This window comes from Onychomys torridus, chromosome 7, assembly GCF_903995425.1.
Source record: "Onychomys torridus chromosome 7, mOncTor1.1, whole genome shotgun sequence".
In the NCBI taxonomy this organism is placed as follows: domain Eukaryota; kingdom Metazoa; phylum Chordata; class Mammalia; order Rodentia; family Cricetidae; genus Onychomys; species Onychomys torridus.
The window spans coordinates 104,027,308-104,045,756 of record NC_050449.1 but is presented as its reverse complement, the minus strand read 5'-3'; the positions used below and the strand labels follow the sequence as shown (position 1 = coordinate 104,045,756).

General features: G+C 44.4%; 1 protein-coding gene across 3 annotated transcripts in view; it reads left to right on the top strand.

Annotated features, from left to right (window-relative positions):
* Stac (SH3 and cysteine rich domain) overlaps positions 1–13,296 on the top strand; it is a 126,966-nt gene extending 113,670 nt beyond the window's left edge. For 2 of the 3 annotated variants that reach the window (XM_036191764.1, XM_036191765.1), the window contains 2 exons: positions 41–178; positions 11,971–13,287. In XM_036191764.1, coding sequence (XP_036047657.1) covers positions 41–178; positions 11,971–12,069 — 237 coding nt within the window. In that variant the 3' untranslated portion in view covers positions 12,070–13,287. Of the gene's footprint in view, positions 1–40; positions 179–11,970 lie in introns of all 3 variants that reach the window. The other variant, XM_036191763.1, reaches the window with a different exon arrangement.
* The last annotated feature ends 5,153 nt before the right edge of the window (positions 13,297–18,449 follow it).

Genomic DNA, 18,449 nt, shown 5'->3' with positions numbered 1-18,449 from the left:
ATGTTCCATTTGCCACTGAACGCCTCCTCTTCCATTTCAGGGAAAGATTCGGGACAGGGTTGGTTTCTTTCCAGCCAACTTCGTTCAGAGAGTAGAGCAGCATGAGAGGATTTATAGGTGTGTTAGAACCTTCATTGGCTGCAAGGACCAGGGACAGATAACACTGAAAGAGAACCAGGTAAGCAAAGAACGCCAGCGCCACCACACATACACAGCTGGGACAAAGGAGAAAAGATGATCTTGTGCCAAGGGTGTGGGGGTAGGTAGAGTCTGACATGCAAAACCAAAGGCCGGGAAACATGCTGTTTGAGTTAGTTTTTACTGTTGTGATAGAATACCACAACTAAAAGTAATTTATAGAGAGGAGAGGATTTATTTGAGCTTAGATTTTTCAGAATGTTAGAGTCCATAGTGGCTGGGAAGGCATGGTAACAGGGCCAGGAAGCTGGCTGATCACATTTCATTCAAACACAGGAAGCAGGGAGAAGGAAAAGGAGAGGGGAGGGGGAGGGAAGGAGAGGAAGAGGGAGAAAAAGAGGAAGAGGAAGAGAGGGGAACAGGAAGTGGGAATAAGTTATAAAACATCAAGGCCTGCCCCTGGTGACATACTTCCTCCAGCAAGGCCCCACCTCCTTAAAGGTTCCATAACCTCCCCCAAGCAGTGCTATGGACTGGAGACCAAATGTTCAAACACATGAGCCCATAGGGGACATTTCTCATTCAAACCACAGATACTTAGTGGTCTCTGTCAGAGAAGATACATATATAACTTCACAGTATCATAAGGGAACATCTCACCCTGCACTTGTGTCTGAGGATCACAAGACACTGATGGTAGCAGCTACTCCAGTTTTTACTATGGGCTTGTACCCACCAATACATAATGGGAGAACTTCGTCATGGTGTGCTACTGTGCTCCAGGACTTGGTGTGTTGGCTCCAATCACACAACTCTCTCAGATCTCCGTATCAAGACTCCAAGACTCTATGTGTCCCTAAAGTCCATACACATCTCATAATAACGTAAGACAGAAACAAAACACGGACTGAAAACTATCTCAGGCAGAGACTGGCCATCTCCCTGTACTCATCTACTGGTTCCTGATATCTTTTCGTTCAGTGCTATGTTGAATGAAGTGTTCTCTGTGAGGTTGTTCGTTTTCCTGAGCCCTCTACGTCTATAATGTCCTGAAGCTGCTTCCTTCTGGATTCCTTATCTCAGCTCTGGAATAGATAGAAACAGGTAGGACCACACAGCTCAGAGCGCTGTCATGTTCTTCCATGTGTCCTCTTCCACCCTGTTTACTTCTTCTCAAGTCACAAACCTCACCTTCACTGAGGGCAAAATGACATGCTCAAATCTCCAAGACTGTTCTGGAGAAGGTAGAAGAGGACGTGGGAAACCAGAGTTAGAAATCTTTCTCAATGCAGTCTCATAGGTGATTTCAAGGTTCTGTTCAGGAAGTTGGCCTCTTTCAGCATTCTTGACATGCAGTCATTCTGGCAACTCTCAAGACAATGAGTATCTCTAGTTGAAAATGTGGAAATTACAAGGCTCAGTCTACAAGAAAGTAAAGAATGAAACATGCATTCATAATTCAATACAGTTGCCCCAAACATACCCTGGACACCATCTATTTAATTTTATTATTCTATTTTATACATGTGGAGACTATGCCTGCACAGATTTCTGTGTCCTATGTGCATGCCAGGTGCTGTGAAGGCCAAATGAGGCATTGTTGGCTCCCCTGGGGTCTGGAGTTACAGACAGTTGTGAGTCATTATGGGGGTGCTGGGGATGGAACCTGAGTACTCACAAGAGCAGCAGGTGCTCTCTACTGAGCCATTTCCTCCCCCATTTGGGGGAGTTATCTTCAAAGACAGTTGCTAAGTCTCACACACACACACACACACACACACACACACACACACACACACATGATCCATCCGTCATTACTTTTTAATAACTGATTTATTGTTCTAAAATACTGTTTTACTCAACTTTATCAACCATTTTCTTTTCCATTATGTGGCTCCAAATAACATTATCAAATTGACAAATACTTCCTGACACCAGACATGTAGTTTACACCACAAGATTCCAGCATTCAGGAAATATAGGCAAAAAAAAAAAAAATCTCAAGTTCAAGGTCAGCATAGATAGTGAGTTCGAAGCCAGGCTGAACTACATAACAACCAAGAATTTGTGTCAAAATAGCAAAGGCTTGGAAGGTAACTCAGTGATAGAACACAGGCCCTGGGCTTGCTTTCTAATGTTAAAAGAAAAAAAAAAAGAAGAAGAAGAAGTTCCATGCAAAGTAATGATGTAATGATTCATCTTTCACTGTGGCTAGTCAATAGAATGCCTGAAAGTCTAAAGAAAATTAATTTACAATGTGAAAAGGGGCTTTGAGAAAAAAATTATTGTCTATTTCTTTTAGAGTCAAGTAAATAACAATTCTTAAAAATAAAATAATCTACCAATAAATCAGAGCATTGTTTTCCAATATATCTGAACAACAGCAGCACATGGAGTCAGTGAAATTGGCTTTCTGTAAATACTAGCATGCATCAGTCCACTCAGTTTGAGTAGTTACTTCAGACTATGTAGTGAGAGCCTTGGAAATTATTCAGCCCTGTGCATGCTATAATTCCATTTTCTGCAATAAAGTCCTGAAAATAATCTATCTATGCACTGGGAGAAAAGCTGGGCAAGGAATGATGATCTTCAAAGTGATCTCATAATGGTGAGAATTAGAGACAATCACACAATGACCGTGGGTAGTCAACAATAAGGCTTTCCTTAGAGGAGGGCTTTGGAGGATGGATGATAACTTTGTAGACAGAATACAGATCAGAGTCCAGTCACTGCTGTGCCCAGATGAGGACAGCTCTCAAAGAAAATGCTCTGAAAGGTGAAAGAGCAGAGGCACAGGTTCAGAGGGTCCTCAGCCACCCATACTCAGGCTTGGACAACAGTAAGGAGATCAGGTGTGACCAAAGTACACAAAAGATCAAATTATCACAGCACCTTACCTCGCCCTCACCATGGCCACCCCACCACCACCACTATGGGAGACCCTGAAGTTCAGGAGCCAGTGGCACTGGCTGGCCCATGCCAAACCAAAGGTCCAGGAAGAAACACAGCAGAACGGACCTAGGCTTGGACAGTGGTGAGCCCCTGAGTCATGTGTTGTGTCAAACCTTCCCCCTTGAAGAGAGGCCCAGGAAAGACAGGCGGGGTCTTTTTCAGTGGGGTGAAAATGTAGTAGAAACAACAGGGAGAGGCTGGCTCAGGTAAAGTACTTACTGTATAAGTGTGAGGACAGGAGTTCAGATCTGTAGCACCCTCCCAGAAGCCAAGTGGAGAAGGGACCCCCAGGGAAAAGCAGCTAGCAAGACTGGCCAAATCACCCGGTTGCGGGTTCACAAAGAGATCCCCATCTCCAAGAATAAAGCAGGGAAGGTGCTTAACATCGGGTATATATAACGTTTAGGTCCCACGTTTTCTTTTCACATGCCCTGTGAACTGTGTGGATTAACCATGGAGTGTTTCTATTTTACAAAAGAAGAAACAGATTCCAACAGAGGTTATGTGCCTTACTAGGGGCACATGTGAGTGCCAGGCAAGAATATAAACACAAACACGGGCCTCCACACCCAAGTCAGCAACTCTACTGAGCACATTCCCACCCCCCAGCATAACGTTTTTAATCAGCTATTTGGGAATTTCGCACAACGCACCCTGATCACACCCTCTCCCATTCCTCTCAGGCCCTCCCACCCTTGCTCACACAAGCTGGCTCCCTGTTGGGCACTTTGCTCTCTTTCAAGCTTTGGACACTTTATCGCCATGCTGTAGCCACATCTCTAAATGCCATGTACACCCCACACCCCACACAACACACACTACTTCTTCTGACTCAACTTGGCTCACTGAAGACATGAACTCAGATAAGGGAAGGGGTGGGGATGCTGATGGTTAGGTTTTATTTTTCAAGTACAGAAAATCCTCTGAGCTGAGCTGAGCTGAGCTGAGGTGGTGCTCTGTCATCTCAGTGTGTGAGAGGTAAAGGCAGGAGAATCAGGAGGTCTAAGCCAGCCTGGGCTACATAAGGTAAAACAAAAGCCTTAATTTAAGAATATTATTGTCAGCTGGGCGGTGGTGGCACCCGCCTTTAATCCTAGCACACGGGAGGCAGAGGCAGGCAGATCTCTGTGAGTTCAAGGCCAGCCTGGTCTAGAGAGTGAGTTCCAGGAAAGGTGCAAAACTACACAGAGAAACCCTGTCTCAAAACACACACACACACACACACACACACACACACACACACACACACACACACAAAAAAAAAAAAAAAATTATTGTTAAATCTGGGCATGGTGAAGTGTAGCTGGAGAACTTCTCTCCAGCCCCTAACAAGCCCTGTGAGTCTGACAGCCCACTTATAAAATAAACACACAGACGCTATTTAAACTGTTTGGCCATTAGCTCAGGCCTACCATTGTCTAGTTCTTACTCTTATACTCAGCCCATTTCTATTAATCTATACTTTGCCATGTGGCTTGTGGCTTACCGGTACCTTACATGTCGCTTATCATAACTTACATCTCGCTTGTCATGGCGGCGGCTAGCAGGTCTCTCCCCAGCCTTCCACTTCCCCCAGTTCTCTTATCTGCTTGTCCCGCCTATACTTCCTACCTGGCTACTGGCCAATCAATGTTTTATTTATTAACCAATCAGAGCAGTGCATTTGACATACAGAACATCCCACAGCAGTGAAGCACACCTTTAATCCCATCATTCAGAAAGCAAAAACAAGCCAGTCTCTGTGAGTTCAAGACCATCCTGGTCTGCATAGTAAGTTTGAGGTCAGTCAAGGCAACATACATAGTAAGACCCTGACTCAAAAAAAAAAAAAAAATCGATGTTATAATAATAACAAATAAAAAAGTTCAAACTTGACATCCGCTTTAACGTCTTATATTATTAATTTATGTGTAAACTTTAAAAGCCTTTTAAAGAAATGTAACACAGTAGGAAGGTCATTGGTGCCAAAGTCATGTAGAAATGGATCTGTATTCTGTGTGGTTTGGATAGTCACCTCCAAATGTCACCTAAAAAAATCATTATAGCAGCATCTTCCTGATGCAGACCTGAGAGCTCAGTGTGGCCACCTGTATAGAGACAGCATGGTGCCTGGACACCATGGGTGTTTAACAAAAGTCATTTCCCACCATCCTAACTCAGAACAGGTCTCAATGGGGAATGTCATCTGCAATGGTGAAGACCAGTGTAAGGCACCCTGCGGGCAACAGAAAATAGCCAGTGTGATATTTATAACTCTAAAAACTTAAAGAGACAAGTGGCCATTAACAGAGAAATAGAAAATTGATTCTGAAAATAAATGCAATGCTTCTTTATTAAATCACATTTCTGTTTCTGAGGTTAATCTTTCATAATTATTACATTGTTTATCCACAGAGCACTAGTTTCCAGATGGAATTAAGTTATCCATTATGAACACGTAGGAGTCTGCCTTGACAGAATGAATTTTCTTCATTTTTTTTAAACTTAAGAATAATCTTACTTAATCATCTTTAAATTCCTTTAAAACATTTTTATAACATCATCCATGGTTCTGTCATAACTGTAGAAATGTTTTCATGGATTCCTTGTGCTATTGCAAAAAAAATTAAACCAGAAATTATTTTTAGATTATAAAACTGAAATTTGTTTATTATATGGAAATTGAGAAAATAATATTTTTAAAGATAGAAGAAAATAGCAACCAAAACAATTAAACCATCAAGTTATTATTAGTATTAAAATCTTTGATATATTTCATGGCAAGTTTTCGTTTTAATGCATAGCTTAATATCATATTTTATTTAGTCTATCTAATTCTATTAAGTTTCATCAAAATATAATTTTTAGCAGTTGTACATACATCAGAGTGGCAAACTTTGGCACACTGGCCAAATCTGGTAACTTATGGTTTTTATTATAAGGTTTAGGATTTTACTTTTATTCTAAAATATATATACATGTGTTAGTATGTGCATGAGTGTCATATTCATGGAAGCCAGAAAGAAGGAAGCATCCTATTCCTTGGAGCTAGAGTTACAGGAGATTGTGATGGCTGATAATGGGGGTGAAGAACCAAAAGCAGTGTGAACTGTTAATCACTGAGTCATCTCAGTCCCCATTCTGTCTTTTAAATAACATTTTTAGAATGTGTCTACACTGGAGCTGGGGACAGATGCCTACCTAATATACTCATGGTTCTGTCTTAGCATCACCCCACACACACACACACACACATACACACGTGCATGCACACGAACACACACATACATTATATATATATGTATGTATGTATGTATGTATGTATGTATGTATGTATGTATGTATAGACTTCTGTATCTTTTTTAATCCTATAATGGTTGGGTAAAGCCACTGCAACAGAAATGGCATGGCCTGCGAGCCTGAAATATTTACTTACCCTTTACAGAATGAGTTTGCTAACCCTGGTCTAGATCTACAAAAAATGTGTTTAAATATCTGCTGCTCCTGTATATTCAAGAGGCTTTTTTATTTTTAACTATTATTGATAACTACAATGAACAGCATTGAAGTTAAATCTTTCTCTCTAATTCTGATTATTTTTTAAGTTCAGACTTTAGAAGTTACAGGAAAATGGATATGAGACTTTTGTACATTTACTGACTTGTGTGTGTATACCTGTGTGTATATGTATGTCTGCATGTGGTATGTGCATGTATGCACGCCACAGCATGGATGTGGAGGTCAGAGAATCATTTGGGGAAGTTGGTTCTCTCATTCAATCATGTGTGTCTCAAGGTTCACACACAGGTTATCAGGTTTGGCAGCAAGTACTGTGACCAGCTCCACCTAAAAGACATTTACCATCCTTGATCTATGCTAAACTGCCTCCAAAAAGCTGGTCCCAATCTCTACCCATCCCTGTTTTCGTGAATACCCAGGTCACTGTATTCTTGCCAGAATGAAACATGACTAGTTTTTATGCCTGTCAAGTTAGAGAGGTAAATAATATTTTATGCTATTCTACATTGATTGAATAGAAAAGAGGCTGTAATTTTATCACAGACCTATGGGGCAATTATATAATTTGCTTATGTGCTTTTCATAGTCTCTTACGCTATCAAGAGAGCAGAAGAAATAATTACACATGGTCTGTGATATGTGATCAATATTTTTCCCAATTTATCCTACTATGCCTTCAGCCTTTACCTTAATAATCCTTTTGCTGGTGCATCTCTAATTTACCATATCTCCCTTCCAGGTTTTAAACATCTTCCACGTATATTTCTTTTATTTCCCTAAGTGAACGTCTCAAGGTTGTCCCTATTTTACTTGAATTTCCCTCAGTTTCGAGTCAGTTTCTCATTGCTTCTTATGTGGATGGAATGATGAATCTTGACTGACAACCTGACAGGATTTAGAGTCACCTTAGACACACCTCTGGGAGGGTCTGTGAGAGTGTTTCCTAAAATATTGAGCTGTGGACAGAAGACAAACCCTGAGTGTGGGCAGCTCCATCTCGCAGACTCGGGGTCTGGACTGCATAAAGAGAAGAAAGCAAATAGAGTGCCAGCACCCATCTATCTCTTCTTGCTGACTGGGGACACAAGCACCTCACACTCTACCACCATGTTTTCCCTTCCATGATTGGTTCTACAGAGCTGTGAGCCAAATCAAACCTTCCCCTTCCCCTTCCCTCCCTTATGTTTCTTTGTCAAGCATCTTACCACAGCAGTGAGGAAAGTGACTGACCCAGTGGCTTCAGTGCAAATGTTATTTCTTCCTAGGCTTTTCTTCAGTCAACCTTCTTGCCTTTACATTGAATTCGTTTGCATCCCATGATTCTTTTCACCTCCAGAGATTCTACACTATAACATCAAGAGTGAATCTTCAACTACACCAAAGAATGTCAACCTCTCAGATGCATAAGCAGACTTCCTGCATATTTTCAAGGCTTTAATTTTATTGAACAGACAACAGCTCCCCAAAGCTGCCCCTGCCCTAATGCCCTAATCCTTGAGCATCCTATTTTATATGTTGAAAAAAAAAAGAACCATGTAGATATGGCTAAGGCTTTTGTTGGGGAAACACTGTCCTGCATTATCTCAGTGGGGAAAGTGTAAATGCAGAAGTTCTAAGAGGAAATCAGTAGGTCAGAGGCAGAAAAAGAGATGAGGGCAGAAGTCAAAGAGAGCTGAAGATGCTGTGGTGCTGGCCTAGAAGACAGGATATGAGTCTGTGAGCCAAGGAAAGCAGGTAGACTTTCCTGGAGCTGCAAGGGACAGTGAGACGCATCGCCTCTGAGATCTGAGGAAGAGACTCCATCCTGAGAAACAGCTGGACTTTAAGACTTCTGATGTTGGGCACTATGGTGTGTTGTCCTGAGCCGTTCTGCTTATAGCACTGGAAGCTAGTCCAGATGTTATGCAAAATGCTCTTGGCAGATGTGATGAAGGTTGTGGACCCTGATACTAGTTCTTCTGTCAGATGGACAGCCAAATCTAATTGTGTGAGCCCCAGAAGGACAGAAATGTATCCTGCTAAAGCAGGGAGAAGCATTGGCAGAAGGCATGAGAGAGACACAATAGAAGGGTGGGTCCAAGAAAGACAAAGCCCAAGAATGACTCTACCCACTGGGTTTTGTTTTGTTTTGTTTTTTATTTAAAGATGGAGAACAGAGCCCAAGTGCAAGTAGCATCAGCGGTTGAGAGTGGCCCCTGGGAGATAGACCGTGAGGAAGTGAGAACCTCAGCCTCACAAGCAACAGCAGCAAAAAATTCAGTGCACATTGAACTGAATTCACCCCTGGAGAAATAGAAAAGAAAGAAAATAGAGTCCTTTGTCCTCCTTAACCTTGACCTTGGAACTCTAAACAGAAAAAAAAGAAAAAAGAAAAAAGAAAAAAAAACTGTCAAGTCCCATGCCATCAGCCCTAAGAACCACAGTGCAGTAGGTTGTTGTCCCTTAATGCCATTGAGTTGGCCATAATTCGTTATGACAACAATAGCAAACATGCACATCACAAGTTAGGAGACTGATTTGACTCAACCTCACAAGTTTCCTTTAAGACGCACAATGAGGGTCTACCGCAGTGTGGTTTGTGGGTTGTCTTGACTCCATGGCAAAGATCTAAATTCCGTCACCTTTCTCCTCTAGGGTCTCCAGAAAGTTGGCTGCCTCCCACTACAGGTCACAGATGCCCACAGACACTTAACAAATCCCTTTTAGACAATGGAGGAAATGTTCTGAGTACACCTCTTGGGAGAGCAGGAAAACCTTTACCCAAAGTCTGACAGCAGATATTCCATCTGTCTTGTTTCTGGGACCTGCCCCATTAGAGGAAGCCGTGGCTAGTACAGAGTGAGTCCTCCCAGAAACACTGAAGACATTAGCCTAAGTCCAGCCAGCTCACTGGATTTGAATCCCAGGGAAGAAACACAGATGCACGGCCTGAAGACGATGATGATGGGGGCTGGAAAGAGCGGTTAAGAGCACATTCTCCTCTTACAGAAGACTCGAGTTCAGTTCTAGTACCCACATCAGGAGCTCACAACTTCCTGTAACTCCAGCTCCCGGGGATCTGATGCTCCTGGCATCCATGGGCACCTGTACTTGTGTGCACAGAGATACACACATATATTCAGTTGAAAAGTGTAACGTGGGGTTGGAGAGATGCCTCTGTGGTTAAGAGCACTTGCTGTTCTTCCCAAGGACCTGGGTTTGGTTCCCAACACCCACATGGCCAATCCTGACAGCATTTTAACTCCAGTTCCAGGGAATCAAACACGCTTTTCTGACCTCTGGGCCCCAGGAACACAAGTGGTACACATACATACATGCAGGCAAAACATACACATAAAACAAAAGTAAATAATAACTAAATTAATAAATCATTTTAAAGTTGCTGATAGTGGTGATGATGATGACTACTATGGCAAAAGACTAAGGGGTCTGGAGTTTAAGTCCAAAGCAGGAGCTTCCAACCCAGCAAGAGTCTGTGCTCTGGAAAATAGCCTTGGAAAGAAATTCAGTACTAAAATTAGGAGACCATAAACAGTCTCACCCCACATTAAAAAGGGTCAAGTCATAGCTGGCCCAGATGGCTGGAGCCATGCATTGTGTAGGGGCAGGGTGTCCCTCCTGAGAATGCACTGCACCATCTCCACCATAGAGGCTGACACCGTGTGCCCAGACCAGGTCTGCCCCAGCAGTGACTGTACTGGCCTGGGCAGGGAGAAAATATAGCCAGCCCTTAAGAAGTCTTCTAGCTAGCAAGAGAAAGAGGGTACAGAAGGAACAGAAGGCAGGGGAACAAAAGGCTGTGGCAAGGGGTCGAAGAGAATTAAGACGATCCCATTTCCAGTCAATCTGATCCCTTCAGCTGTTGTCTGGAAACCCCTTAGCCTCTGCCTCCTGTCACATTTGCCCTTTAGCTGTGGTGCATGGGGTCGAGCCTTAGTCTTGTGATCCACCTACATCCCATGTGACCCAGACGATTCTAAGCTGACCAAATTGGTCCCATTCCACTGTCTGTGACTATTTAGTGCTTGGCTCTGACCCAGTTCTAGCCACCGAGACAATCAGAACATGAGCTGAAGGGCCTAGCAGGGCTTAGCATGGCCTCTATTTCCAGTGTGTTCCAGGCCTTGACAGTGATCTCCACCTTCCTCTTCCAGCCTTCACCTATCCACCTCTGTCTTGACCACACTGAACCCTCTGTCTGTCTGTCTGTCTGTCTGTCCAGCTACTTCTGTCTCACAGATGACAGACATCTGGGCTTTGTGGCACTCTGCATATCCCCCCTCTCTGACATTAACTCCTCCCAGGGTGCTAAGTCTCTTTGCAGTCAGGTTTCTGAAACACAGCTCACATACCAGCCCGTGTGTGTTCCAGCCCCTAGGGGTCACACATCCAGCTCTGGGCTCTGCTGAAACCTCATCCAGGTTCCATTACTGGTGGGTGCTGCTACCTCTGGGTTGTAAACACTCCCAGCTCCTTCCTTCCTAGTAAGCCCCCTTAGGAAAGCAGCGCTGCCTCAACTGTACTTCTGTGCATCTCTTATCTCCTTATCTCAAAGTGGGGCCATCTGAGTGCAGAACTCCTGTGACTTCTCTCTTGCCTGGTTTCTTCCCTCCCTGGACCACTGCGGTGTCTCTCAGGCTCTTAGCAGCCCCTTTCCATGTAGCTCTTCGGTCCTGCCTCAGGCTAGGTCTGGGAAATACATACTAAGGCATAACTTTCAACTGTGGAGGTGGCTCATGAAGGGAGGAAAAAAGAACTACCCTCCCCAGGAACCTCTCCCACATCTGGTCCCATCCCCTTCTCTGTCCTTCACTGGCCTGTGAACAGTGAGTGACAAGGGCACCCGAATGGATTTTCACGGTCTCCTTTGAAGTCTCACACAGGTGCCTGCTCTGGAATATGAGAGATGCTCATGTTTACTTGCCTGGAGCTACTAATGAAATTGTCCCTTGGCTTCCTGGTGTTAGCCAATTCACATACAAAACTCCACGCACTGGGCAGGAACCAGTGAGTGACAGCTATTATTTGGAGTCTTCAGCATAATATGCTGAAAACTCGCATGCTTCATGCCAGGTCTATGAGATAGTTTTGTCCTTCTCCCCTTATGGTGACTCTTCAGGGAGTCACAGCATTTAATACCATTTTGTTAATCCTTACTCAAAAGCTGGATCCTGGAAAATATTCTGTGTTGGGGCCTGGTTCCAAACCCAGGTTTGTGTGTTTTGCTTTAGTGAGCATTTCCTCACATTGCCACCCCCGACTCCCCCCTCCCGAGCCACCTCTCCTTTCCTCCTGTACCCTCAGTCAGCAGCAGCTTACGCTGCAGGTCCCCATTTGTTCCTGCTGAACTGAAGCCTTTCTTCTCTCTCCCCTGGCACTCAGATCTGTGTGACTTCTGAGGAAGAACAGGACGGCTTCATCAGAGTCCTCAGTGGGAAGAAGAGAGGCCTCGTCCCGCTGGATGTACTGGCAAATGTGTGACTGTGGCAGTCCCTCCGAGTGCAGGAGGCCAGCTCTGCTGATCTCACTGCATCCACCCAGAGGAGCAGCTGCCCCGACAAGTGCCCAGGAACAGGGAGATTTGAATAGCTGAGACTGTGTGTGGTAGCAATCTGGAAGCAGACCCACTGCACAGCACATCCAGGCTGCCCAAGCAGCATCCCAGAGCTGAGGGCTGCTGGGGGCAGTAAGTGGGCCTTGGCCAAGGCTGCCCCAGCACTCAGCTCCCTCCCTGCCCACCTGTGCAAGGCTGGAGTATGCTCCAGGTCATGGTGTGGTCCTAGTTTGGATCTGAGTAGCCAAGTGTTGCTCTGGTTCCGGATTATTGTCCCCAATGCTGGCCAATCAACATGACGACTCCTGCGGAGAATCTAGAAGGCCAACCTCCCAGTTGCCAACATCCCAGGCCTCACTCCAGCTCCTGCTCAGTCTGTGACTCTGCTGGCAGGATTGTTCTTTCTTTCTCTTCAGTCCTTGGAGGACATCCTAGGCAGGGCTGAACCGACACGGTACCAAGGGCAGAGATCTGACTTACCTACAGATGCTTGCTGGGGAGTCCTTGCTACTTCAATGACTCATAGAGGTGACAGAGCCGAGTCAGAGGCCCAGAAAGAAGCAAGCAGCAGTAAGAAGTGGGAGTGAGGGCAGGGAAGGAGTCCTTATGTATGGGGACTAGACAGCCCTTTCAGAAGGGGTGCTCTTTCCCAAAGCAGGCGGGGCTGGGAACAGGCTGAGAGTCTCCATTTTCTTTCATACCCTCCACATCAGGACCATGACTTCTTCCCTCCCTCGTGCAGCCTGTAGGACTCTGTGGAGGAGGAGGAGTCCACTGTGCAGGGGACCAGGGACAGGGGAGCACCTGAGAAAAACATCCTAGAATAAATGTAGCCAACTTAGAATCCATTCTTCTCTAGGGCAGCATTTTCAGCTCCGGCAGGTGGGAAGTGGAAATGAACCTGTGATGCCTCGTCTTTCTGTACACAGAGGGAGCTGGAGCTTAGCTCACATCACCTAGGGAAATTGCTCTCTACCTGTACTGATGTTTACAAGAACATACACACTGCGATGCCTTCCTCCCAAGCCCGGTCCCAGCTATCAGACCTTGCTTCCTAGCAGTCACTGACATGTTTCAATGTGATTCACAGTGACTTTGAAATTAATATTGCTTTGATTTATTTTGCCACTGAGCAATAAAATCATTAGAATCATTGGGTTTGGACTTGGTTCTACTTTGTTTTATGATTTGCTTTGTTTATTGGAGCAAGGATCTTTAGCCAAGGATAGCCTCAAACTCACTGCTTTGCTGAGGATGACCTTGAACTTTGACCTTTCTGCCCCCACTTCCATGGTGTTGGGATTCCAGGAATGTGCTACCACATCCCATGCAGGCAGTGCTGGGGATTCAATCAGGATTTCACACATGCTAGGCAGTCAGTCTACCAACTGATCTACATCTCAGACCCTAAAAGCCAATGTTTTGCTTTGTTTTGTTCTGTTTTAAAGACTGAGATGGCTATATCCAGGGCATGTCAGCCTCATTCCCTAGACCAAAGTATCATTTGTCTGTTTAATGATAATGGTTTTGTTACTGCTCAGAGTGAGGTCGGGAGCTGAGCTACAGCAGCAGCTGGTCTCACAGTAACTGGATGCCTTACTCCCATTCTGTATCCAGCATCCATACTCCTATTCTGTATCCAGCATCCATACTCCTATTCTGTATCCAGCATCCATACTCCTATTCTGTATCCAGCATCCTTACTCCCATTCTATATCCAGCATCCATACTCCCATTCTGTATCCAGCATCCTTACTCCCATCCTGTATCCAGCATCCTTACTCCCATCCTGTATCCAGCATCCATACTCCCATTCTGTATCCAGCATCCATACTCCCATCCTGTATCCAGCATCCATACTCCCATTCTGTAGCCAGCATCTTTACTCCCATTCTGTCGCCAGCATCCTTACTCCCATCCTGTAGCTAGCATTCAGTTTCATCTTCATCCAATACTGCTTGTAAAAGCAGGTTCACAGACTCAAAACCTTTGGGAGCACAGCCTTTTGTAAAACTGAACACCCAGTGCAGACAGTTTCTGCCTCCAATCAATTTTCCACTTAATCAAGACAACCTAGTGGCTGGAAGAGATGTAAAACACGTGTGTCTTGTACTCATCCCATTGATCTCATATCCACCGCAGGCTTCTGGTACAGGGGTACCACATCTGCATTTTAATATCAGCTTGCCTTTTCAAGTTGAATAGAAGGAAGATATGGCATCCAGCCTCCCATGTAGTCTCCCTATTGACATTTGCCTCCTGATATTCTTGTCTTTATGTAGCCTCCCCCAACATTGAATCAGGGTTAGTGTTAAGTAGCTAGTGAAATACAGCAGAAGTATCATGAGGCAAACTCGTAAAACTCACAGCTTCTGCCTTGACCTATCAGACAACATGCTGTTGGGATCTTGGGACACCACATGAGGAGGTCATGTACGTGAGGCCACTATGGGGACAGGCCTCCATGCAAAGACCATACACTTCAGCAGCTGGTACTCCAACCTCAGTGATTGTTGGGACAATGAGGAGTTATCCCTGCTGACCACAGCTTGGGTCACAAATATGTGATCAATCTAAGTATATAAAGCATTTTTAAATGTAAGTTTTAAACTTATTTGCTATTCAGAAACAGGTAAGTGGGACAGGAGGCTTTTGCCATCACAACCCAAGAAGACATGTATTCATTTTGTACAGTGAGACACAAAAGCTTTGCTGACATTGGGTATTTTCAGGCAGCTAAGCATCTGTGCCAGATGTGCATCATTCTCCAAAGATCCAGAGTCATTCAAACAGAAGAGGAGAAGCAAGATGTCTACACATACTCTGCATGGACTGTTGTGGATGACTCTCACACATACATATGGAGATGGGGTAAGAGAAAGAGTGGGGATCTTAGGAGCCATGGTCTTTCTGTCCTCTTCTGCTTGCCTGCAGGGATGACAGGAACAAGGAAAATGCTGGCCTACCCAAGTCTTGATGGTTTCCAAGGCTTGAGAATTAGCTGGACCGTTGATGAGGGGAGGGAGGACCTTCAGAGACAACTGCTGGTCTGGGGACATTCTTCATAGTGCCGGGGGTACACTGTGCATCCCCCCATCTGTGCTGCTTCCAGCAGAGGGAGGCACAGGGCCATCTCATCACCAGGGCAGCTGTGTCCTGCACCTCGCTGTGGAACATGGCTCTGTGTTGGCAAATGTGTGGGGAAGAACTCACTGGACATTCCTTAGGGCTCCAGAAGGCAGTGAACCAAAATTCTCTTCCCCCACCAACATCACTACCAGACATTGGTTCCACCTTTAAGGTAGACATGGAGCTGTGAAGAGAGACCAGGTATAGATGTCTGGTCTACATGACAGCTGGCAGAATTGATTAATATATCATTTTCCATTCCAGCTAGGCACCAAATACACAACCATACACATATACAGTGACACACAGAGAGGGAGGGGGAGGGGGTCCCCATACTTGGATAGTGAAGAAGAACCCAACATCATCTGAGCTGCATATTTAAAGAACAAATAGGTTAAAACGTGGTAGGAGCTTAGTGGAGCTAGTCTTCTCTGCTGTTGAAGGGGAAAACTTGTCAATGGGGAAGTCATACACACAGCAAAAATCTCGAGGCTCAAAGCCAGTCTGGATGGTGTGCTCCTCCAAGAAGAAGGAAGCTAGAGAGTGAATCGACTCACCAGCCTACTAGAGCCTGGCCCAGGCAGAGGCAGCTGCACTGCTGTGTGTTCTAGTGCACGCTTACACATATTTAACATTGCTGCTATACTCAGGACTTCCCAGGGCCTTTAATCAGTTTGCTAACTCTCATTGTGGACACCCAAAAGGGAGTGGGGGGATTAGAACTAGGGAATACTGCCAGCCTCTTCTAGAATATAGTTTGAAAAAGTCTACAGTATGTAGTTGGAGAGCTTCTCTCCAGCCCCCGCCAAGCCCTATTAGTCCAACAACCCATTTATAAAATAAACACACAGACATTCATATTATTTAAACTTCTTGGCCATTAGCTCAGGCCTACCATTGTCTAGCTCTTACTCTTATATTTATCCCATTTCTATTAATCTATACTTTGCCACATGGCTCATGGCTTACCAGTACCTTATGTCTTTTCTCTCATGGCAGTGGCTGGCAGCATCTCCCCTCAGCCTTCACTTCCCTGCCTTCTCCTCTTCCTTGTCCCGCCTACCCTGCCTGACTACTGGCCAATCAGCACTTTATTTATTATAACCAATCAGAGCAACACATTTGACATACAGAACATCCCACAGCAACAATGACCATTCTCAAATGATACAGGATCACCTAGTCCTTCACCCGACTCTTCCTACAGGTCACTGATGTAGGCACACGGAAAGGACTAAAACAGACAATTGCCTTCTCTGGGTTGAGTCTGCAGTGGGGCAGGAGGATGTGGAGACTGATGCACCCCAGGGTAGAGCTCTGATAGCTTGCCTGAAAGTGAGCAGCTAGGGGTAGATTGGCACCAATACAAGAAAATAAGAGAAAGCTCAGTCATGCTCAGAATGGAATCCTCGGGAAGCTAAGTGAGCAGCTGGACTCCATGATTCACCACAAACAGAATCCCCTAAAAATAACTTGGACAGAAAATTCAGACTAATGCATGACATCCCACACCAGTCTTGGAGACTCTTCTTAGTCACTGTCCTTGTGTGTGTTTTGTACACCTGGTGGTTTTGATCCTGAGAATTGGGTTTTTTCTTTGCTTCCAGCAAGGTGCTTTAAATAGCCTTCAGTCTTCTGTAGGTAATGAAAATTTAACTGTATCTTAAAATGTTCATAAGACCATAGCCATTTATTTTAATAGACCTCTTTAAAATGAAGAAGTGGTACATATTTTTTAATACAGTATTATCAAATTTGAATAGCTAGTGAGTATCTCCCATGTCTTTGTGGAAGTCAGGACATCCTGAATCCTGAAAGTACACCCTGGAAAAGTACAAAAGCTACTTCCAAGAACAAGGGTAGGCCACCTTTCAAATTCCTCCTGTGATGCCTGGCGTGATGGCACATGCCTGCAATCTCCAAATGAGGTTGGCAGTCTCAAAAGAACCAACAATAGTCCATGAGGAACCTGGACCACATCAGTGAGTTCCAGGCCAGCCTGAGCTACAGTGAGACACCCTAGAGAGGGGGAGCAGAGGGAAGGAACGGGGGAGAATTCTTCTGTGGGCATCATTGCCTCAGGTGCTAGAGTCACTTCCCTGGTTATCTTTTTCAATTAATGAACACATCTTTATCTTCTACTGATTTCTGGAAATTAACATTTTTTTCAATCACTTTTACTTTTAATCCATGTAAAAATGTCATTTAATGCTCTTGATGATTTCCTGATTCCTCTTTTGACCATGTTAAATAGTTGCTTCTACTCTCAGAAATCTCTGAACACAGGAGTTTAAGTTTCTAATTTTCTCTGATTTAAAAGAAAAGTGTGTGTGAATGGATAAGCCATTGTATCTAATTTCTGAAAACAGGTTCTGGCTGGCTTCTCCTTTTGTTGATGACTTTGTTTTTTGTGTTCTTATAGCTGACCAGTGTGTATAAATGTTCAGCAGACACTGGGGAGATGGGTCTAGTCTGCAATGTGTCGATTTCACTGCATACCTATTAAATAAATCCTTAAGAAATTCAGGTTGTCCGTATTCTTTTTTGTTTATGTATCAGTCGAAGACAAAGAACCAAGAATAAGTAACAGTGGGCATTAATGAACGACTCCTTACTGCAGCCTCCAGTTACGACCTCAGTCCAGCCCGAAGGAAGGAAATGGCACACGCCCACCCTCTTCTGTATTTAGAGCCAATTGCTTTGGTCCTGTCCTAAGCAAATGTTCTCTTCATCTTCCTGGAGCACACTATGCAGGAACTTTTCTCTCTCTCTTTCTTTCTTTCTTTCTTCCTTCCTTCCTTCCTTCCTTCCTTCCTTCCTTCCTTCCTTTCTTTTTTAGGTGTAAAAGTTGTAAAGATCTTCTTGGGAAACTTCAATACTAAATGCAGAGATGTGTCCCCAGAGTTCATACTCTTGATATTGGAAGCACGATCCCTAATGAAGCAATGTTAGAACTAAGGCTTAATTGGCATTTATTTTGGTTTAGTTTTGAAGTGCTGGGTATTGAACCCAAGCTCTGTGCATGCTAGGCTCCACCACTGAGCTGATCCAGCCCAAACTGGGGTCTCATAGGAAGTGTTTGGGTCATGAGGATTTCACCTTCACAGGGTTGTATTTATTACAGGGTTGTCCATCCTCTCTCTTGAGCTCAGTGCTATTGTGTTTCACCATGAACCAA